At 42.9% G+C, this 24,380-nt stretch overlaps 1 protein-coding gene across 1 annotated transcript; it reads right to left on the reverse strand.

The window, feature by feature from the left end:
- Window positions 1–6,414: 6,414 nt before the first annotated feature.
- On the reverse strand, window positions 6,415–22,990 carry GFRAL (GDNF family receptor alpha like). Its single transcript, XM_087719053.1, has 10 exons — window positions 22,963–22,990; window positions 22,037–22,177; window positions 19,264–19,413; window positions 18,270–18,695; window positions 16,924–16,974; window positions 15,300–15,630; window positions 12,386–12,636; window positions 9,656–9,745; window positions 8,343–8,424; window positions 6,415–6,729 (listed from the first exon to the last, which is right to left on the reverse strand). Exons 1-10 carry the CDS (start codon window positions 22,988–22,990, stop codon window positions 6,597–6,599), a joined length of 1,683 nt encoding a protein of 560 aa, XP_087575179.1. The 3' UTR covers window positions 6,415–6,596.
- Between the last annotated feature and the right edge of the window lie 1,390 nt (window positions 22,991–24,380).

Raw genomic sequence — 24,380 nt, forward strand, 5'->3', positions numbered from 1 at the left:
CAGCCTGCCACATTCTCCAAATTTGTGGCATCCTCCTATAGTTGTGACATACATTACAGTCGTTGTAATCAACTTTAATCTCTCATTTTTGAGCGGATGATATTTAATACCGCTGCTGTGTTGTTGGGTTGTGTTTTTTTTTTTTTAGTGAGGATGTTTAGGGGAGCAAATTTTACTTCACTGTGCAAACTTCCTGAAACGTTGTTGCTATACAATGGCAGTATTAATCACTCTCCCCCACAACTCAATTAGAACGAGAGGTGGTGACACCGATGTGGCGCAGTGGTTAGAGCGCAGTACTGCAGGCCACTTCAGCTGACTGTTATCTGCAGTTCAGCGGTTCTAATCTCACCGGCTCAAGGTTGACTCAGCCTTCCATCCTTCCGAGGTGGGTGAAATGAGGACCCAGACTGTGGGGGCAATATGCTGACTCTGTAAACCGCTTAGAGAGGGCTGAAAGCCCTATGAAGCAGTATATAAGTCTAACTGCTATTGCTACTTGTGCCTTCTTCTGTGTATATACCCCTCAGCCAAATAAATGGCTGGCCAAACTGGGGTTAGAACTATAGATTGGGAATAAAAGTAAAAAAAAATTGTCCCTGCCAATCCCAGTAGAAATTGTGTCTCATCTTCGGACACGTAACTACTTCATTTACAGCAGAAAAAAATGCCCTTGCAAATTTTTGTTTTTAAAATTAGATTCCCATTTTAGGATTATGTGATGGCGAACCTAAAGCACACGTGTCACAGGTGGCGCACACAGCCCTTTCTGCGGGCATGCAAGCCGTTACCCCAGCCCAACTCCACTGCACATACACTTGCACTTCTGTATTTCAACAGCCTCATCAGTTCAGATCCAGAAAGCATTTTGGTCCTTGTGAACCCGAGAAGGGCCAATATTTTATAACGTGCTGTGAACAGCGAATTGTACAAAAAATATCTTCTCTACACTTTTTCCTTTCTGAATCTCTCACGTAGAAAGTTCTTCCTGTCTCATACACAGCTCTGCTAAGAAGAGGAAAGGTTTTTCCTCTACTTTTTCCAGTTTCTTGGAGAAATTATAGCAATAGCAATAGCAGTTAGACTTATATACCGCTTCATAGGGCTTTCAGCCCTCTCTAAGCGATTTACAGAGTCAGCATATTGCTCCCAACAACAATCCGGGTCCTCATTTTACCCACCTCGGAAGGATGGAAGGCTGAGTCAACCTTGAGCCTGGTGAGATTTGAACCACCGAACTGCAGAACTAGCAGTCAGCTGAAGTAGCCTGCAGTGCTGCATTTAACCACTGCGCCATCTCGGCTCTACACCTCCCAGTGATAATTTGGTTTTGGGAAGAAAGATCAGTGGAGGACGTAATTATTGGCTATAAAAAAAATACCATGTAAATATTTCAATATTACTGGACCGTTTCATTAAATATAGGTAGCCCTTGACTTACAACAGTTCATTTAGTGACTGTTTGAAATTACATCGCCACTAAAATAAAGTGACTTATGAGTGTTTTTCAAACTTAAGGTCGTTGCAGCATCCCCACAATTCTGACACTTGGCAATTGACTCATTTATGACAGTTGCAGTATCCCAGCGCCGTGTGATCACCTTTTGTGACCTTCTGACACGCAAAATCAGTGGGGAAGCCAGATTTACTTAACAGCCATGCTGCCTGGAGTGATTCACTTAACAACTGTGGCAAGAAAGGTCATAAAATGTGGCAAAACTCACTTAACAAACGTCTCACTTGGCAACATACATTTTGGGCTCAATTGTGATTGTAAGTTGAGGACTTTCTGTATCTATTATATCTCTTCATTATTTTTCCCAAGATATAGTCTTTACCATAAGATATGAAAAAATAATAATAAAGTATGCTCCAAAATGTATCATTAATTACAAGTACAGAAGACAGAAGACATCAATAATTATTGACTGCACTTTCCATTCAGAGTTGATGTTATTGGTCTATAATAGTCTACCTGGAGAGAATATATTTACCACTAATTACTTTTTTTTTATTAATCAGCACTTCCAATCAGCTATTAGGAGAACAGCTCAACAAAAAATGAGTTTATCTTAAGTAACACTGGAGACAGATTTCTTCTCTGCATGAGTTTTCAGAAATTACAACAAATTATATAAGCATGCAATAGCAATAGCAGTTAGACTTGTATACCGCTTCATAGGGCTTTCAGCCCTCTCTAAGCGGTTTACAGAGTCAGCATATCGCCCCCACAGTCTGGGTCCTCATTTCACCCACCTCGGAAGGATGGAAGGCTGAGTCAACCTTGAGCCGCTGAGATTAGAACCGCTGAACTGCAGATAACAGTCAGCTGAAGTGGCCTGCAGTACTGCACCCTAACCACTGCGCCACCTTGCATCTAGCTAGTTGTACCCTGGGTGAAAGGGAGGATCTGATTTTCACACTTGCAGACCAGGTTACACAAAGGGCTTAGGCTGGCTCACTTCCACATATGAATGGCCCATGGAAGCAATTACAATTACATGTAGTGCTCAAGCGCCCCACTACGATCAGTTCCATGCTGTTTCTTCACTTGCTTTATAACTGAGTAGGAGCTGCTCACTATTCCTCTTTGTTGGATTAAGAGGAATATGGTTGAATAGCGTTTCTGACATGATCAGGTTTTACAGGCATCCAACGGGTTTTAAGGTGCTACATGGCCTAGGACCTGAGCCAAGGTGGCACAGTGGTTAAAATGCAGCACTGCAGGCTACTGCTAGATCAGCAGGTCAGCGGTTCAAATCTCACCGGCTCAGGGTTGACTCAGCCTTCCATCCTTCCGAGGTGGGTAAAATGAGGACCCAGATTGTTGGGGGCAATAGGCTGACTCTCTGTAAACCGCTTAGAGAGGCCTGAAAGGCCTATGAAGCGGTATATAAGTCTACTGCTATTGCTATTGCTATATCTCCGTGACCGCCTCCTGCAATATACTTCCCAGCGCCCAATAAGATCGCACAGGGCGGGCCTTCTCTGAGTACCGTCGGCTACGCAGTGCCGTCTGGCGGCCCCTCAGGGGAGAGCCTTCCCTGTTGCTGCCCCGGCCCTTTGGAACGATCTACCCCCTGAGATCCGGACGCTCCCCACTCTCTTGGCCTTCCGTAAGGCTGTTAAGACCTGGCTGTTCCTGCAGGCCTGGGCTGTTGATCTTGATTGAACTTCAGCCCCATTAAAATTGAGTGCATGTTGTGTTTTGTTTTTAAGTCGTTCTATCTTGTGTTTTAATCTTTTTTTATATATTTTTAAACTGCTTTTATGTAAGCCGCCCGGAGTCCTTCGGGATTGGGCAGCATACAAATCTATGCTGCCAATTACCTCCCAAAGACCCGTTAGATCTCACAGGGTCGGCCTCCTCCGGGTTCCGTCCACCAGCCAATGCCATCTGGCTACTACCCGGGGGAGGGCCTTCTCTGTAGCAGCTCCGGCCCTTTGGGATGAACTCCCTGCGGAGATCCGGACCCTCACCTCTCTCCAGGCCTTCCAGAAAGCCGTCAAAACCTGGCTGTGCCGGCAGGCCTGGGGTTGATGAGTTCCCCTCCCCTCTCGACTGGTATGGCTGTGTGATTTTCGTGTATTTTAATTATATGTACTGTGTTTATGTTCCCTTTCCCCCCTGAGTTGTTCGCCGCCCTGAGTCCCTCCTGGAGAAGGGCGGCATACAAATAAACCAAATACAAATACAAATATTAAAATTGACAAAAAGTGAAAATTTAAGAGAGGCATTCTCTTCCACAGCAGCTGGCAAGAACCAACCATTACAACAACCAGACTGTTCACAATCCCTTGAAATGGTTCTCCATGGTTATTGCTGGTAGGATAGGTTCTACCATAGGGGAATTTTGTGTAGGACCCCAGGGGTGGGTTCTGGCAGTCACTACTGCTGGTTCGCTCGTGGGTGCGCCATACGCCTGCGTGCATGCGCAGTGCACTAAAAAGTGCTCTGCACAGAAGCAAAAAACGAGAACCAGTTCAGGGGTGTGGCAGGCCTGGGTCACTGCCGGTTCCAGCGACCCAGGCTGCCAAACCATTACCAGTTCAGCCAAACCAGTCTGAACCGGTAGGAACCCACCACTGTAGGACTTCTTTGGATTTGGAGCCAAATCTAAGTCTCAAACTGTGTAAGGTCGGAAAATATCTGGTAAAATTAAAGGAAAAAATCCATCTTTAGAAGTGTTTAGGTTTTGTCTTACTCCAGCTTCTGATGTTAACAGTGAAGGTAGCCAATGGCAACCGTGTGACCACAGATGCTATGACATTGTAATGGCGAGCTGGTTGCCAAATATGCAAATCCAATCGTGTGATTGTGGGGATGCTGTTACGGCCAAAATTATGAGTGATTAGTCCATCTTGTTCAACCCTGTGTAACTTCAAAGAGCCACTTAATAAGTGGGTGTTAAATGAGGACTACCTGTATATAGTAATCTGATTCTTCAAACCTTTGACAGTACTAATAAACACAACAGTCTATAAAGTTTTGACCGTTCGTTTTAGTGACAACAGCTGAAAATACCTGAACAAATGCACACTGAGAATTGTTTGCTGCCGTTAACCTAAAGGTGACATATAGAATTCTGTTGTGGCCCAGCAGGAGCCGTTGGAGCTGCCACCAGAATCCGACAGCGAGGGACCCTATGAGTTGGCTCTGGAGGATGTGGAGGACCCTGGACAGGGTTCTGACTCTGAGCAGGGCACAGAGAGGCTGGTTGGCCACCAGGAGGCACCCGAGCCTTGGATCAGTGGGGAGGAGACAAGGGAGTGTGAGCCTGAGGTCAGCAGTGAGTTGTTCCTGGATGCCCGGCACCAAAGAGCTAATAGGCATCAGGAACAGTTGCGCAAGTACAGGAGGTAATTGCACTCAGCTGGTGGTCATTAGGCTCCTCTCCAGACTATAAAAGGACTGCTTGTGCACACGCCCCTCTTGCAGAAGTCAACGCAGGAACTAATGTCGAAGAACATTATGGTGAGCTTGGCAGCCTGGATTGCTGCCACGGCTTATCTGTGCTGGATTGTGCCCAAGCTTGTCTGTGCTGATTTGCTGCCAAAGACTTGTCTGTCTGTTAATTAAATGCCGTAACTTATCTTTGGCTCTGAGTGTGTGTTGGTGTGGGATGAGGGAGGTCAGAACAGAATTCTATGTGTACATTAAGAGCAATCAGATAAGAAACTAACAAGTAAGCAAACAGGAAGAATAATCAATTACTTGCCTTGGTTCAAAGCAATGGCTCATTTTGCTATGATTTCTACAAATCAATCAAATGAACTAGGGTGCTGCAAGCAGAAAATTGACCCTTTTGCTAAATGTGCACTTTTATCACCTTTAGATATATCTTTCAGATTTCTGTTTGGTGATTTTCTTTCTGTTTATCTTATAAACTCTTCAGGGCAATGTTTGCAATATATCCATTGAAAATAAAGCAGTCTTTCTCATAAGACCTTATCAGTGATAAACCTTGACTTATGACTGGCTGTTAAACAACCATTCAAAATTACAATAGCCTCGGAAAGGAGGTTTATCTTTTATCAACCATTACACCAGGGGTGGGATTCAAATAATTTAACAACCTGCCCTAATGATCAGCTGGGTAGGCGGGGCTCAGTGATCCTGTGATTGGATGAGTGTGGCCAACTCAACATCACTCACATCGATGGGCGCTTCGCCTTAGCTGTTGCAATGTAATAAGGGTTAACCGAAGAGGCAGTTTCTGTAAGCAGGGCAATAAAGATGAGGCTAGAAACAACACCAGAATGTTTCCTTCCTGCCTTCCTTACAGAATTAGCCCTGTAAAGTGGGGAAAAACAAAAGGAGATTTCTTCCAACAACCGGTTCTCTGAACTGCTTAGAAAGTTACCATCCGGTTCTCCTGAATAGGTTAGAACTGGCTGAATCCCACCATTGGTATCCAATACTGGTAATATATTTGGTTTGACTGTCTTCTTCCTAGGTTAATAATTTTATTTAATGTAGTCCTATTTCCCAAGTCTTTGGCAAGGACACTCCATACAGACCTGCTACTACCCTAATTTCTCCCTTCTTCTTGATGTGAAGTCTATGGAGAACAGAGACAAGAGAGCCTAGTGGTCTGTGAATAGTTTGTATTTGCAATTCAGCTGGCTCTATAAACTGGGGGTTCTAAGAACTGTAGCACTTGCTCCTGAGCTGATATCAGAAAGTTTACGAAGAAAACCGGTTACCCACCGGTTCTCCCGAATAGGTGCGAGCCGGCTGAATCCTACCACTGCATTACATCAAACTGGCTGTATATAAACCCACCACTGCTCTTAAATTCATGCTGTCTTAGCAAACAAACGCTCAGAAACATGTGCTTTTTAGATAATATACTGTTCTATACTCAGCATAATTCTGTGCCCCTGTGGCTTTAATTCTCAAACAAACATCCCTGGTTGGTCAAATACTACAAGGGGAAAAAAGAACTCTAGATATATGTTATAGATTGGCCAGTGTTTGCCAAAGTGGTCGGTCATGGTTATGGATTCTGCCCTTCCTGGTTTATTATTGGTTTGGTTTGGTTTCTTTCTCTGCAGAGATTCCACGTAATAAAATGGCTAATTTACAACAGGAGTTAGAATGAGCATTTCTGGCCCAGAGGATGATCCAGAGTTGTTGCGTTTTTTCTGATAAAAGGTCTTGGGTGCGTCTCTGATAAGTGGACCTGGGAGGAGACTCTCTTTGGCAGATAAGCAGCTGTGCAAGCTCTGAAAACAAACAAACAGGTGTTGCATTAACACACCAGGTAACCTGAGCACGTCATTCTGCTTGGCTAAAATCGATAGCTGGCAGGATCTAGTCACCCTCAAGCCCTTTTAAGTCTCATTGATTCTTAAAAGGGAATTAAGCCTATCTTCTTTCATTGAAATAAGTAGGATTAAACGGTGCTTATCGTTAGCTTAAATGCGCCTCTGTTTCTGGGAAAGTGGCGATATAAATGTTCTTATATATTATTATTATTATTTATGGTCTATTGGCATGAATTGTAGCTATAATGCATTTTATCTGATATGTGAGGATGATAAGGTGCTACTTATCTAGGCCATTCTGCAGTGGTAGTATTAATGCCCTGCAGAATACCCGAGGTGGCACAGTGGTTAGGGTGCAGTACTTCAGGCCACTTCAGCTGACTGTTATCTGCAGTTCAGCGGTTCTAATCTCATCGGCTCAAGGTTGACTCAGCCTTCGATCCTTCTGAGGTGGGTGAAATGAGGACCCAGACTGTAGGGGCGATATGCTGACTCTGTAAACCGCTTAGAGAGGGCTGAAAGCCCCATGAAGCGGTATATAAGTCTAACTGCTATTGCTATTGCTATTGCTACCTATATTCTATGAGTATTGTCAATGCTATCTTGGATTGATGGGATCTGTGAAGGTTGGAAATTCAGCCCTGTGTTTGATGAGGGGTGAATCGTGGTTTTCCTTGGAGTATACCTTATGATTAAGTAAAATAAACCTGAAGTAGATCCTAAGAAAACACATTTTTATTGTAAAATAAGTAACAAACAAACTTTACTGGCTAGTAACTACATTCTGGTAAAGTTCCTAGCCTACCTCCTTGTGGCAATCAAAACAGAAAGAGAAAGGGAAAAGGGAAAAGAGACATGTGTAGTAGGCTTACAGAGAAGATTTAGCCTACCGTATGTCTTAGGATATAAGCACAGCTGGCAAAACAAAAAAACATTGTGACAGGATCTGTAGTTGAAATTATTTAGGGGGCAACAGATTGTCTCCCCTATGGGAAGCCAAGATGGTTGGAGGTGTTTTGGAGATCATGTTGTGAGTCCTTTCAAAAAATGGCTGCTGGGGTTTGAAAAGGCCCATCACCATTTATTATTTAGAAGAAGGCAAGCCAGTTGAGAGCCCCACCAGTAGTAGTGGTACCCCAGGAAGTTCTCTACCACCCCAACTTTGTCTTTTGAAGTGGGGAAGGCAATGATACTTCCTAACAATGCAGTGAGTTGCAGCCAATTTGCATTCAGCCCATATTTGATCCGAAGAGGTAATAGAAGCTTTGCTTCTATTTTTCATTTAAAAATTAAATTTAAAATAGCAAAGTTAAGCAGGCTAGAAACAGACTGGTGAGTGCCATGTGTGGAATGCTAGCTGTTTATTTTGATTATTCAACTTTACATACAGTTGTTCCACTAGTTCTCTGTTTCTTCCACTGGCTCCCATCAAGATGTCACCATCTTGGAAACAATAGATAAAAATGACTAGAGACGGGGGAAGGAAGGAATGCGGAGGGAAAAAAGTGGTTGAGTCTCTTCCCTAACCTGGAGAATGCAATACACAGAGGACTGCCTTTTGCAAAAATTACCTGGTCTTTAACAAAGCCAGAAGGATTATTCCCAGGATAAGAACGATGCAGGAGACGTAGAGAATAGTAATGATTGTGTCATCTAGAATTAAAGTGGGAAAACAATTAAAAGTTAAAGTGCACCCAAGCTTATAAGAATATTTAAATTGCAAATTTAATTGCATGAATCAGCCAGGAGTATATAATATTTCCTTGCAAATTTCAGAAACAGATGAGCAGATGCTTCAGCTAAATGTCTCTCCCTATCCCCCCCTCTCTTTCTCTCTCCCTTTCTCTCTCTCTCTCACACACACATGGATGAAGCTATGAAGTACCCCGTCTGTCTGCCATCATCCCTAAATGGCTGGGAATTGGGCAGCATATCAATGTAATGAAATAATCACAACAACATCCCAACAGCAGTAATACATGGGGCTATATCAACATGTGCCAGAATAAGAGTCCCACCCCAAACACCAGCATTTGGAGAAGGGTATCAGTGGCTTGTCGATCAGAAATGTCGGCAGTTCTGCAGTTTGAATCCCTAGCTCTGCGTAACAATACCAATAGCAATAGCAGTTAGACTTATATACCGCTTCATAGGGCTTTCATCCCTCTCTAAGCAGTTTACAGAGTCAGCATATCACCCCCACAGTCTGGATCCTCATTTCACCCACCTTGGAAGGATGGAAGGCTGAGTCAACCTTGAGCCGGTGAGATTTGAACAGCCGAACTGCAGAACTGCAGTCAGCTGAAGTAGCCTGCAGTGCTGCACTCTAACCACTGCGCCACCTCGGCTTTGAGTAACAGAGTGAGCTCCCGTTACTTGTCCCAGCTTCTGCCAACCTAGCAGTTCGGAAGCACGTACAAATGCAAGTAGAGAAATAGGAACCACCTTTGGTAGGGAGGTAATAGCGTTCCATGCACCTTCAACGTTTAGTCATGCCAGCCACACGAACATGGAGACGTCTTTGGACAGCGCTGGCTCTTCGGTGTGGAACCAGAGATGAGCACCGCCCCCTAGAGTCAGGAAGTACTAGCACATACGTGCGAAGGAACCTTTACCTTTGCCTTATCTCTAGGGAAAGATCAGGTGAATGATCCCACTGCCCATTTAAACTGGAGACATTTACATGCTCTTGGACAGTGACTCAACCTTCTTCTTCCAGATAGAAACAAGGACCAGAGCAGGAATGGCTTCCGCAGCCTCCTGCCCCTCTTCCCCCCACCTCCAGCATCACTTGTGCTCTTCCCTCTGCAGACCTCATGTTCTGCAACCCTCCAGAGCCCGCGGCAGGAGTGGAGGTTTCCTTTCTTTTTCAAGTCCAGCTTACCGTAAAACAAAGACTGTTCACCAGTTACATGCTTTTCAGGGAGTTCTATCTGCGATGTGTAAAGGTCAGCGCCTCCACCTGATATCTGGCCTTTAAACAGGAGAGAATATAAAAACAAGATGGTGTGAAAGAACCGAGTAGAAATGACATCTTAATATGGCATCATTGAGTGCTTTCCTGTTGGATGCTTTAAGAAACCTCTTTCTTCAAAAGATGGAGGAGGAGGAGAATGTTTTATTTTTGCAAACCTCATGTTTACTTCTATCTCCCCAAACACGATGTTGCTTCCTTTGATTATATCGATGCTTTGGCCAAAAATATTCCTCAGGCACAGTTTATTAACTATTATGTCTTAAGGAAACGGGAGAGGTAGAAAGAGATTCTAGCTGTAATTATTTTAGATAAAAGAAATCTAGTTACAGTACACGAATAAAATAAGAATATTTTGTCTGAATTAGTAATACAATCATACCCCTACTTTAATTAGATGGAAGAAGGATTGTTTACAATTCCATTAGAATCTATTTAGATTTAGATTAAATAAACTTTAAATCTAAATCTATTTAAACCTGGCTTCTCAGCTATAACTTCTCAAACAGGTCTAAACTTGAAGTTACTAGGGTTTATTACAATAATGTGTACATATTATTTTAAAAAAATAATACACTGTTAAAAATAATAGAGATGTCATCACATAATACATCACAGTAACACACACACACACACACAACTGTAGAAAGAGCTCTAGCTGTTGTTCCCTATGAATTGGTTATTTACCCTTCCAAGCAATAAATGATTTATGCTGTGCTAAAGGAAATAAAAATGGTTAATGACTTGTTATTTGGTGGCTATTGCAAATGTCACCATTTAATGGCATACTTACCTGTGTCAATAGCACTCCTTCTAAATCCTTCCTTTTTGAACCTTGTTCACTCGATTAAGATTCTGATTTTTGTCATACCTGAATTTTGGTTCTCATCCTGTGGAGTTGTATAAACCCTAATTGAAATGCAACTCCTCCAGATCTCCCCCCCCCCACTTTAAGCTACAGTGCTTATTCGGATGCTTTCTTTGCACAACTTGAGATCACACATTTTTTTGATATGACCCTCTCAAATTTTTGAGTGCAATGCCCAACGTCCCTCCAAATGGTAACTTGTAACGGTTTTATGCATGAGAACCAGTTAAATCTGTTTAACGAGCATCATGAAATTTCAATTAAATCTGTTTTTAAAATAAACAGGATCACAATTTTTTTTTTACATTTTGAAAGGTAGCCACTCAGAAATCAAGTGAGACCCTTCACCCAAGTATACATGCGCACGGCTTCTCTACACAAAGATGCCCTCATCGTAAAAATATGCTTCTATCCCTAATATATGTGTAGCATTTGAAATGTTTGTGAGTACAAGTATTGCAAGCAGTCAATTATGCACCGAGACCCATGGCTCTAAGGCTGCTTGATTTTAAAAATAGACCACATCTGTAGGTTCCTCCAGCACTGCTGATGCTAAATGCTGAAACTGATATCTCTTAGCTGGAACCCCGATTCTGTGTGGAACAAGTGACTGTGTGCTTCAGAGATGGTTGAGTCCTCTGGGATTGGGCGGCCTATAAATCGATTTAATAAATAAATAAATAAAATAAATTTAATAAATCTTTGTTTTCCTGAGGAATATTTCCTCAGATGTTTATCGATTTAATAAATAAATAGATAAAATAAAATTTAATAAATCTTTGTTTTCCTGAGGAATATTTCCTCAGATGTTTGAGGGGCAATATGTTCTTTTTTTTTTTTTTTTGGTATGGCCCTCTGAATTTTTTTTTAGTACAACGGTAACTTGTAATAGTTTTATGCATGAGAACCAGTTAAATCTGATTAACGCGCATAATGTAATTTCAGTTAAATTTGTTTTTAAAATAAATCAGATCACCTTTTGTTTTTACATTTTGAAGGGTAGCCACTCAGAAATCAAATGAGACCCTTCACCCAAGTATACATTTGCACTGCTTCTCTACACAAAGGCACCTTGAAAGGTGCCTTCAAACATGGCTGGGGGGGGGGGAATCTTTGTTTGTCCTGAGGGATATTCCCCCAGATGTCATTTTTGAGGGGCGACGGGGCTCTAGGCAACAGAGTTGAAACAACTGTGGAGTAGGACTAGAATCAAAAATGAAGGTGCCCATTAATTTTTGCTTTGGTGCCTATTCATTCTATTTCTCCATTTATCATCCCCTACAAGGAAGACCCTCAAAGGAAGTCTCTGAATGATTGCCCCCAATTTAAAGCAAAAGTAGAATCGTCTCCAGCTTTAGCTCAGCTCTGGTGACTTCGCGAGCAGCTACATCAGTGGTGGATTTCAAAAAAATTACGGAACCTCTTCTGTAGGTGTGGCCTGCTTTCCGGGTCCACTGGTGGAACCTCTTCTAACCGGTTCGGTAGATTTGACGAACCGGTTCTATTGAACCGGTGCGAACCAGTAGGAACCCATCTCTGAGCTACATACAATGTACTGAGCAATAGTAGAGAAGTAATTTTCTGTTGCTTTCTTTGGGAAATCCTTTCAACTACCTGGTGTAACAAAGAGCTTGCTATTTCTTAGGAGTCTCCCGTCCATGGACTAACCTGGCCTGGCCCTGCTTGGTCTCCGAGCTCAGCATCTTGAAGCATATGGTGCTACCTTCTGAGCTTAAAGTAGGTGAGATCCAGGCTTGACCAGATGGACTTACGTAAGCAAACCTTGCCATGGAGCATACGATGGAACCACTGGCACACAGACTGCTCAGCTTGTGATGCGGCCTCACAGGTACACTTGACTCGAAGGACGGATCCCCACAGGCCCACATAAGCCTCTCTGCAGTCGACGCTCTCTGAACAAATTGGGTCAGTGGCCTCCCAAGTCTTGAGGCAGGAGTTTTCTTCAAGGCAGTCTTGGCTGATGTGTTTTAGACACTTTGACGTAAATGCCTCATATTTGCTCCTTTGGAAACACAAGGCAGAGTAAGGGGAGTGTAAATATAGAGATGTATATAGAGCCCCAGGGTTCCTTTTGATTATGTGATGTGCAACAACAAAACATGGGAAATAATGAGAGAGGATGGAAGGAAAGCAGACCGGGAATCTCTTATGAGAACTAAAATGAGGAATATTCAAAGTACTTATAGTTTCACAAGTTGATTGGAGATCCCTTATTCCAAGCAATAGTTTAACAATGCACTGTATCTGGGATGGAAAGGATTGCAGATGTCCCTGTTGGGAGTATGGTCCTAGTGTTGGGTAGGCAATATATATCTTTATACAACAACAAATGGTCGTTGTTGCTTTAAATGAGTGGATGTACTTAACAACTGTAATTAACTTTACAATAAGGAGAAGTCAAGAGAGCTCACTCTCTCTCTCTCTACTTGTCCTATGCTTGATGACTTGATGACTGGAATGTGAACTGCGACTGTAAGCAATTGTTTGTTCTTTGAATTGTGTTTGGACTAATATCTACTATCTACTATCACTGCTTGTGAAGCAATTATCAGTAGTAAAGCTACTGAAACTCTATTTGTGTGTTTCTACTAGCAACATTGTTTCTCTCTAGCTGTACATTCCACTGCACTGCTTTCTGTCTCCCAATGGAGATACCCCTAACAGTCCCTGACTTAATCATCATAATTCGGTCCAGAATTTCTGTTGCTAAGCAAGATGGCTGTTAAGTGAGGTGCACCCGATTTTATGACATTTTTCCCGTGATTTTTAAGCTAATCACTGAAATTGCGACCATGTGGTCCTTAAGCAAATCTAGCTTCCCTGATTGGCTTGGCTTGGTAGAAGCTGGTTGAAAATGGCGATTATGTTACCGTAAAATGCTGTAACTGTCATAAGTACCTACCAATTGCCAAGCTTCCTCCCCCCCCAATTAATCATGTAACTGCAACATGGGGAAGCTGCAACAGTTGTGAGGACCGGTTGTAAATTATTATTATTTATTGCCATTGTAACTTTGAACTGTCACTGAACAAATGGTTGTAAGTTGAAGACTACCTGTTGTAAATGGCCTGAAAGAATATTTGTAGAAGGAAGCTACATCTCTTATTAAAAGAATGTATGGGATGGAGAAAGGGTATCCTGGATCGCCACTTAAAATTAGATTAGATTAGATTATTTTATTTGTATGCCGCCCTTTTCCCTGAGGGGACTCAGGGTGGCTCACAATTCAAGGGGATGGAAGGACAAACAAGTTACAAACATGAAGACAATACATCATTAAAAAGCGCAACAGTCATACCATTCGAGGAGGGGGGCAAAAGCTCTTTAGCCCCAGGCCTGTCGGGACAGCCAGGTTTTAAGGGCTACGCAGAAGGTCTGAAGGGTGGTGAGAGTTCGAATCTCCACGGGGAGTTTGTTCCAAAGGGTCGGAGCAGCCACCGAGAAGGCTCTCCTCCGGGTAGTTGCCAGTCGACATTGACCGGCTGATGGGATTCGGAGGAGGCCTAATCTATGGGATCTTATTGGCCTAGTGGAGGTAATTTGCAGTAGGCGGTCTCTCAAAATGATATGTATATGATTCATAACAATGAACAATGAAAATGTGCTTATCTAATATGACCTGCCAAAGGTCATAAATTGGAGAAGATGAAAAGGAAGACTTAAAGACTTAAATCATAGAGAAATAGTAGTGTTAGCCTTGGCTTATTCTGTACCATCAGAGGTGGTATTCCTCCGATTGGGACCGGTTCACCCGAACCGGTAGCAGAAATCATGGGTGGCCCCGCCCACCCACCCTGGCTCTATGCCTTCCCGTTTAGGCTATTTTTTTAGCCAAAGCGCATGTGCGGAAGGCTGAGTGCATGCGCGGACAGGCACGTGCAAGTGTAGCCAGCGGGCGGGTGGACTCACATTTGGAAACTGGTAGGTTAAGGTAGGTGAATACCACTCCTGTGTACCATGCAATACTTTTAATCTTGAAAACTTAAGAAACATTAGGTGGTGTCATCTAAATAGATAGACTATTAAGTGCTCCCATGTTGCACCCTTTTTTGGTGGCCTGCACTGGTTGTTGGTTGCCGGTTGTTTTCTGGGTGCGATTCAAGGTACTAATTATGACCTTTAAAGCGCTCCATGGCTTAGGCCCAGGATACCTGCAAGACTACCTTCTGCCACCGGTAGCCTCCCACCGTCCAGTGCGATCCCACAGAGTTGGCCTCCACAGGGTGCCGTCGGCCAGACAGTGTCGGCTAGTGACCCCCAGGGGGAGAGCCTTCTCTGTGGGAGCGCCTTCCCTCTGGAATGAGCTGCCCCCGGAGCTTCGTACAGTCCCCGACCTCCGGTCCTTCCAACGCACCCTAAAAAGTTGGCTTTTCCAGCAAGCCAGCCTGGCCTGAACAAAACAAAATAAAGTATTGATCATTGTTAATTTTAATCAATTTTTTTTAAATGTTATTGTTAATTTTAATTGGGTTTGTTTTTTGGATACTCTATCTAATTTTTTTTTTAACTTTTGTAATATGTGCTTTTTTTAATGTTGTACGCCGCCCTGAGTCCTTTGGGAGAAGGGCGGCATATAAATCCAATAAACCAAACCAAACCAAACCAATAGACCATTTGTGGATTTTTATATTACTCAAACTTCTGCTTTCAAGCAAAGTTGCCTACCAGCAAAGCTTGTTTTCCCGACACGCTTGCATTACATGAACACAGCTAGGGGTCGGGACCATTTTGATAGCACATGAATGGCCGTGGAGGAATTGTCTGGCTTGATGGCAGTTGTCATCTGACTTCGTACAGTCGCAGAAGGTCAGCATCTGAGCCACCTGGAAAGGCATATCCGTATAGAAGGCATGTAGGGCTTCCCGGCATCGATTTACATCACAGGAACTTCCATTTCTTTGGCACGCTTGGAGATATAAAGACAACTGCTTGTTGCAGACTTCATCATTCACGCATTCCATGTTTGCTTGGAAGCAGGATGGCGGCTGTTTGTACTCTAAGAAAAGAGCAAAGCAAAATATAATTACAAGACCTGAATGTCAAGAATGATCTAGTGAGCCTTTGGGTCTGATCCTTAACCATCTCTTGAAGTGCTCATATCAGTGAAAGGCAACTTAAGTGTTCTGACCCCCCTCTTCCTACACCAAAGCACGCCGAGACAAAGATACTTCAAGGATTTATTAACACACAGACTAGACGTTGGCAGCAATCCAGCACAGATTGACCTTGGCAGCAATCCAGCCTGCCAAGAGAGCCACGATAGCTTCTCCAGCTCTAGTAACTACGTTGATTCCTGTGACGAGCGTGTGGAAAGTCATTCCTTTTATAGTCTTGAGAGGAGCCTAATTACCACCAGTTGAGTTCCATTATCTCCCGTAACTGTTCTTTACGCCTATAAGCCCTCCGTTGCCGGGCATCCAGGACCAACTCCCTTGTCTCCTCCCCACTGCTCCAAGGCTCAGCCAACCAGCCTCTCTGCACCCTGCTTGGAGTCGGAACCCTGTCCAGGATCCTCCACATCGTCCAGAGTGGACTTATAAGGTCCCTCACTATCGGAGTCTGGCCCAGCTCCTGCTGGGCCACAACATTAAGGCCCTCTCAGGACTCTTTTCCCCCCATCTCCCAAAGCCATTCTCACCAGCAGTGCCCTAAGTCCATGGGGGGGGGGATCCTCCAAACGTAGTAACTTTTAAGACTTGGGAACTTCAACTCAATGCTGGCTGGGGAATTCTGGGGGGGTTGAACTCCACAAGTCTTAAAGTTGCCAAGTTTGGAGACCCCTGCCCTAAATCCATAGGTTCTATTAGCCTTAGGGGCAACAATGCGTGGATATTACATTTGTACAACTGCTTGAGATCTTTCCACAGGCATTCAATTTGCAAAGGAGAAGCAGAATACCAAAGGAGAGAGGCTTTTGATTTAGCAGCTTCTTCTTAAAGCTGTCTGTTATTAGCCATCAGTGCATGATACGTAGTTAGTCTTTCTGAAGAGTTAAGCAGGTTATTACAATTTAGAAATCCCATTTCTCTGTTTCTCATCTGGTAAGCTAATGTAAGGAGGACTTATCAATGACAAGGAAGAGACTTAAGGGAGAAAGCTTTGTGTGATGTGTTTAGCCTCTGGCTACATTAGCACACAAAAATATTAATCGTCTGACTGAGAATGAGAACTGATGCATTTTTGAGACACGTGTTTTTTTTCCCCTAGGACTGTGATGTGCAAAGTTACATAGATTTAGACCAATTCAACCTATGTGGGCCCCAGAAGAAATATCAGTGTTGATTTTTACCATAGTTTGAAAGTGCTGATAACTTCCAGAGTGATTTTGCTTTCATGTCATCTGCAAGAAAAGAGATACAGCTGTTCAAAATCAATGGGTTGCATGATCCAGTTTCCAAAGGGAGGTCAAGTGGTTTAACCGTGGTTTACTATATACATCAATTGCCTTCAGGTTGAGCCTTGACTGACTCTCAAGCCATTTGTCTTCATTTGTCTTAAACTGATGGTACAATCACAAGAAATGTAAGACAATGTGCAGTGAAGAATAATCTAAGGGACAGTGAAACTGTAAGTATTGTGTAGAGCAGGGACGTGCAGTCAGGGGAGGCAGAGCCTCACCACTGTCATCATGAAAAGAAAAAAAAATGTAAAAGGAAAAAGGCTGAAGTAGTTGCTGCCAGAGTCACAGTGGATGACTCTGCTTAGTGCTTAACTATTTAAAAAAGCCTCTTAAAAAGCGCCCTCTACAGGAGGAAGCAGGAGAACCACGGGCCTCATCTAGTCTGACTTTATGATCACTCGAGCAGAGTTAAGCAAGGGTTAAAAGCCGAAAAAATTCCTTATGTAGATGAGGCCCGTGGTTCTCTCGCCTCCTCCTGTAGAGGGCGTTTTTTTAGAGGCTTTTTTAAACAGTTAAGCAGAGTCATCCATTGGGGACTCTGGCAGCAGCTAACCCAGCCTGACCTCAGCAGCTCTTGCCTTTTTCCTTTTACATTTTTACATTTTCATGATGGCAGGCAAGAACAGAGTTGAAATCCTCTGTGATTGTGAAACAGCTGGAAAAGGTATGTGGGTCGGAGGGAGGGGGAGGAATTCAAAATTAATGTAATTTGTAAGTAATTGTAAATAATTTGTGTGTGTGTGTGTGTGTGTGTGCATGTGTTTGTTTCTTCACTCAGAGGAAAGGGGGTAGGAGAGGCAGGAAGGGCAGCCCGCCAGCTTTCTTTCTCTGTGTCGGGGTAGCCCGCCAGCTATGTCAGACATAGTGGCGGGGCGGGCAAAAGCTGCTTTCTTTCTTTTTGCCTCACCAGCCATAAACCTCACCGCACGTCACTGGTATCATCACACCCAGTGTAAGTAAGGCTGAACCACTTGAAAAGATATGAAATGGGGAGGGAAAATGACTGTATCAAAGCAGTATCTGCCGCTTTCTTTCGCCCGCCTGTCAGAGCTCAGGTGAGCGAAAGAAAGAAAGCGCTTTAGACAGTGGGGTGTTGGGGGAAAGGACTGCCTCACCAGCCATAAACCTCACCGCACGTCACTGGTGTAGAGAGTAGAGAAAAGACAATGCAAGAGTGAGATTCGAGGATGGAACTTCCTTATTAGTGGCTGTGGTTTAAGAGAGAAAGCATTTACCTGGATTGTGGCTCTGAATTTCCTGAACTTCATAGATTTCTTTCCCGGACGCAGATTCTTGATATCCCTGGGTAGACTGCAAGCACGTGTTGTTAAAGATATTTTTCCATATTTTAACGCATCTTTTATGCGCGGGCTCTGGACACGTGCAGTTGCCCATCACCGTTTTCTTGAGCAACTTCCATGCGGCAAAGCATTGCTCCACCACCATTTCTAGGCTGCATTTGGCTACCTCTGCTCTGCACACTCTCTGGAATGTCTTGTATTGTGTAAAACAGGTGTGGTCTTTTCGACAGAGGTCCTTGGCCACCAAGCAGTCATTTCCAAGTGGATTTGAATGGGCCATCCTTGGAGGTTTTACCTGATCCAGAGGTCTGAATTGAATATCTGTGCTGGAGGAAGACTCTAAGTTTCCTGTAAAGAGACAGAGTTCATTTTAGATGCTTTTCCTTTTAAAAAAAAATGTTTTGGGAGGGTTTATTACAGAAAAAGCACACACACACAAAAGAACCATCTTTCATTACATCTTGTAGAAAGCGTATCCATTGGTCACAAGTACATTTCGTGCGTTCCTTCCACAATCACATATATTCCATTCAGTTTGAATTGTATATGTTAAAATTTATATATTTTACTATCACCATACCACCATTTTCATTTAGTTAAGATTTCAAGAATACAGCCACCTGCTGGCATTTTTTCCCCCTTCCCCCAGTCTCAATCAATCTTCCAAATCTTTACATCTTAACATATCCTTAAAAAAAGTCAATTAATAGGACATCTAACATTTCCTCTCCCTAACATATCTTTTCCTTTTCATTTAGTTAAATCACAATACATTTTATAGCAGTTAGCAATAGCAGTTAGACTTAAACCGCTTAGAGAGGGCCGAAAGCCCTATGAAGCGGTATATAAGTCTAACTGCTATTGCTATTGCTATAAAACCATTATACAATGCTACTATTTTATCCGATAACAAAAAGGCGATAGTTACCTTTATCACTGAAACATTTTTCCCCCCACCACATTCCGATGCTGCAGTTATCTTTTATGCAGAAGCATTCTTTAAATTCTGGGAACTGCTCAACTAAAAACTGAATTATTTTATTACAGTTGGTTGAGTCTTTTACTGCACAGTTGTTGCCTAGATTTCGGAAATACAATACTGTTATTTTTTTTTTAAATGAAAAAAAAATCAGCACTTCATTTTTCTAAGAAAAACCTGCGACACCATCAAGACGCAAGATTTTACTTTTACAATTTTCAAGATTCTTTTACTGTTTTAAAATTTGGGATGAAGATCAAAGGGGGAGGGGGGAGGGGTGCCCTGCCATTAAAAATCTTCCCATTACATGAAACTATCCCTGAAAGAGGTAAGCAATTGAATGTTGAATGTTGAATGTTGATTTTATTTATATGCCGCCCTTTTCCCCCGAAGGGGGACTCAGGGCGGCTCACAACTCAACCAGAGAAGGGGGATACAAACAAAAATTAAAAAAAAAACGACACAAAACAATACATAATTTAAAACACACAACAGTCATACCATTCGAGAAGGGGGGCAAAAACTCTTTAGCATGCAGAAACTGATTGATTGATTGATTGATTTGATTGATTGATTGATTACATTTATATGCCGCCCTTTTCCCCAAAGAGGACACAGGGCAGCTCACAATTCAATCAGGGAAGGGGGGTACAGACAGGGGGATAAAAAAGACAAGACATAACAATACAAAATGTAAAAACACACAACAACCATACCATTCGAGAAGGGGGGCAAAAACTCTTTAGCCCCAGGCCTGTCGGAACAGCCAAGTTTTAAGGGCTTTGCGGAAGGCCTGGAGGGTGGTGAGGGTTCGAATCTCCACGGGGAGTTCGTTCCAGAGGGTCGGAGCGGCCACACAGAAGGCCCTCCTCCGGGTAGTCGCCAGTCGACACTGGCCGGCAGATGGAATTCGGAGGAGGCCTAATCTGTGGGATCTAATCGGTCTAGTGGAGGTAATTGGCACCACAGTTAGCTACCACAGTTTTTATCACGTTTTATTAGTCAGGGCAAAAGTCTGCAAAAGTCCTCCTGCCAACAGGAGGACTTTCTCGGCGGCTTAGAGACAGAGAGGTCACAGTTCAGAGGCACATTGGATAGTGTTCAACATTTAATTAGCAAAATAACAAGACTTCAATCCACTGTTCAGCTGGTTAGGAGTTGTGTTAAATGGTGTATCTTACTTTTACAGGTATCATGAGGCTTGGTCATAAAATTGACTCAGCTGTTCAGCTAAAATGCCAGAGATATAATCTTGCCCAAATCTGACTTTTCCTCATTGTTTCTTTTATTATAGTTTATAGTTTATAGTTTATTTATTTGTATGCCGCCCTTTTCCCTGAGGGGACTCAGGGCGGCTCACAAGTTAGGGGAAGGGGAGGACAAAACAAGTTATGAACATAAAACAATACATTGTTAAAAGAGAACACAACAATCATACCATTCGGGTGGGGTTAGGGTCTTTAGCCCCAGGCCTGCTGGGACAACCAGATTTTAAGGGCAGTGCGGAAGGTCTGGAGGGTGGTGAGGGTACGAATCTCCCTTCATTTTATTAAGGAATAGTGGGCGTATCAGTAATACAAAAGATGGAAACGTTTTTCCCCTTCAATTTTTGATCTAAATCTAGTACACATTGAGGGAATTACTAGTGATTGATTCAATTTTTTTTTGTTTACTAAAAAAAACCAAATCCCTGGGATACTATCAGTTATAATTTGAACCAGAGAGTGTCAGGCCTGCATTTATATTCCTTTTAAGAATTATGGCCTGCCACACTTTCTCTTATTTCATTATGCTGTTTCTTTAGTATAGTTGATGGGAGGGGGGAATAGAAGGAGTAGGATTGTGGAATGTATTGTTTTTCATTCTTTACTAGAAGCCAAGGTCATCCTTTGTCTCCGCACTTTCACACCTGACCGGAAGCAGTTGGGCGTAGACACCATCATGGAAGAAGAAGATTGGACCATGTGATGGACTGTGGGTGTGGGGGCAAGATCATGAACTTTTAACTGGGTGGGATTCTGATGTAACTTCCAGAGTTGGAATCCCACAGCACGATGCCAACATGCCTGTCTTATTAAATTGGAACTTTAAGCATAGATTTGCCTTTGATTCTGATTTAATTCTGCATGGTATTTGGAATGCTGACACAGGGGTTTTTTCCCTCTCTCTCTCTTGGGATTTGTTAAGAGCAGTATTAACTAGTTTCTTTTTTCTTTTGATGTACATATAAATGTTTAGATTTAGATTTAGATTTAGATTTGGTTTATTTATATGCCGCCCTTTTCCGGGAGGGACTCAGGGCGGCGAACAACTCAAAAGGGGAAAGGGGAAACATAGAACACAATACAAGTAGTTAAAATAGCCAAGAATCACACAACCACACAGGTCGAGAGGGGAGGGGAACTCATCAACCCCAGGTTTTGACGGCTTTTCGGAAGGCCTGGAGAGAGGTGAGGGTCCGAATCTCCACGGGGAGTTCGTTCCAGAGGGCTGGAGCTGCCACAGAGAAGGCCCTCCCCCGGGTAGTAGCCAGATGGCATTGGCTGGTAGACGGAACCCGGAGGAGGCCAACCCTGTGTGATCTAATGGGTCTTTGGGAGGTAATTGGCAGCAGGCGGTCTCTCAAGTACCCAGGTCCAATACCATGAAGGGCTTTATAAGTTAATAAACGTCGTATGAAATACTCTTTCTGCAATATACTGTATGGCTTTATAGAACTTACCTGAAATGTAACAAACTTCTTCAAGTAAATTCCAGACACTTTCGCATCCATTTCCTGCAGCCACACATCTCTCTTTCAATTGTTGACACTTTGATGTCTGTGCTTGGTAAGTACATGCATTCAAGGAATATAGAACCAGCACTGCAATATAGTCAGGGAATATAAATCAGGCAATATAAACTTTATTCAAGTGTGGTTCATTTGTACTTATTCAGCATGCTAGCTATTTGTTCTGACCCCCCTTCTTCACTCGTTCACAGACGACAGTCAGACAGACTTAAAAGGAAATAACTTTATCAGTCCTGGCTCACGCTGGCTGCGAGCCCAAAAATAAACATAAATAATGTCTCTGGCAAAAAGGTTATGCAGCAGAATGCAAAAACAAAGAGCTATTACAGCAACACCAGGTTTACAGAAAGAAAGCAAATCACAGCTCCAAGTGTCTCTTTGAATCAGGGTTACAGAACGCAAATCACTTATCCAAGTGCCTCTCACAAACAAACCACGACCGATGAACGACGAACCACGAATGAATGAGTGAACGTTGACTCCTGCAACCAGGGTGTGGCACCATCCGTCCTTTTATCTCCAGAAGATGACACTAACGAGCCCCAGCTGCATTGTTATTCCTGCATCCCGACTCAACTCACAGCAAACTTCTGCTGAGTCACAACAGCTATTTATTCTGATTTATTCATTTATTTATCAATCAAACGTATATGGCCACTTATCTTCACCAGATAACTCTGGGTGACTTACAAAATGTATGAATAAGAAAAAAAAATAGCCTTGTAAAAGGCACAAGACAACACCAAATTTAAAAAAGGCTCCTGATATAACATAAAACAGAGATATGATATGTGTGGTCCACTGGGCCCAGCCCCTTACCCATACAAAATGTACCCATTACATTTTATAATTCTCACCATCCTTAACTAACATATAAAGGGACATGTTGACTGGGAATGAGAGAAACTGCCATGAAATTGATATGCACAGGATGGAATAGATGGAAGGGAGAACAAACTGTATCTCTCTCTCCTGTCTGTATGTTACCCCATTTCTTTCTTTCCTTCTTTCCTTCTTTCCTTCCTTCCTTCTTTCCTTCCTTCCTTCTTTCTTTATTTCTTTCCATCTGTCTCTCCTCTCTATCTTGCTCATCTCTAGCCATCCATCTCCGTCTCCATCTCTATCTCATCCATCTTCTCTATTCCAGATATCCCCATAGATTGGAGACTAAATGTTCATCATTGTCTTAAAGATGTAAATAGTGACAGAGTTGGAAGGGATCTTGGAGGTCATCTAGTCCAACCCCCTGCTCATGCAGGAGACCTGTACTGGGGATTCGAACTGCTGAACCTTTCTGATCGTACCAAACTCACTCCCACATTTAGCAACTTGTTTCCCATCCTGCTTTTGATTCTAGCTAACATCTCTTGTGCTCGGTTTCTGGCACAGTTATCGGGACTTTCCCAGGTTAATGCTATCCTGGTGGATAATTATCAAAGATGCATTAAACTGATGGGAATCCCAATTTTAAAAAGCCTAGGAAAAATACAATTATGGGAAATTTTCCTAGGACACACTTTCATTTACAGCTCAGTATTGTGCATATCTGATCTGGGGGGAAAAGAAACCCATTTTCAAAGAGATTCTTGAATAACAAGGCAGATGCCCATTTGCAAAACATTAAGTAAGGGCCATCATCTACCTTGGATGAAGCTGCAGCTGCAGCAGCAATGAACAATGCATTAGGAAACGATCTGCCCCTTTAGGTTTGGGGTTACTGTTAGAAATACAGTAGAAGGAAATGCAAGAAGTTCATCTTTGGACTGCTGAATTACATACATGGGTTATATATTATATATACACTTCCTATTATTGCTGGTGCGACAAACATGATTTTCTAACCGAATCGTGGTCCAAGTTACAGAACAAAATTATTGTCAGGGCTGCTTCACTCAGTAACCAAGAAATAGCAATAGCAATAGCAATTAGACTTATATACCGCTTCATAGGGCTTTCAGCCCTCTCTAAGCGGTTTACAGAGTCAGCATATTGCCCCCAACAACAATCCTTCTCTGTGGCTGCTCCGACCCTCTGGAACGAACTCCCCGTGGAGATTCGAACCCTCACCACCCTCCAGGCCTTCCGCAAAGCCCTTAAAACCTGGCTGTTCCGACAGGCCTGGGGCTAAAGAGCTGTTGCCCCCGTCTCGAATGGTATGACTGTTGTGTGTTTTTAAATTATGCATTGTTATGTTTTGTTTTATTTTTTGTCTGTACCCCCCCTTCCCTGATTTGAATTGTGAGCCGCCCTGAGTCCCCTTTGGGCGAAAAGGGCG

The sequence above is a fragment of the Thamnophis sirtalis genome, unplaced genomic scaffold (assembly GCF_051295495.1).
Source record: "Thamnophis sirtalis isolate CommonGarterSnake01/CBP01778 unplaced genomic scaffold, rThaSir2_p1.2 scaffold_6, whole genome shotgun sequence".
Lineage (NCBI taxonomy): Eukaryota > Metazoa > Chordata > Lepidosauria > Squamata > Natricidae > Thamnophis > Thamnophis sirtalis.

Coding starts and splice junctions, on each gene's coding strand:
- GFRAL (XM_087719053.1), bottom strand. CDS start 22,990: ATGTCCCTTTATATGTTAGTTAAGGATG. Junction 18,696..19,263: donor AAAATGTTTCAGTGATAAAG/GTAACTATCGCC, acceptor AAAATGAACTCT/GTCTCTTTACAGGAAACTTA. Junction 9,746..12,385: donor CCATGGCAAGGTTTGCTTAC/GTAAGTCCATCT, acceptor TCCTGTTTAAAG/GCCAGATATCAGGTGGAGGC.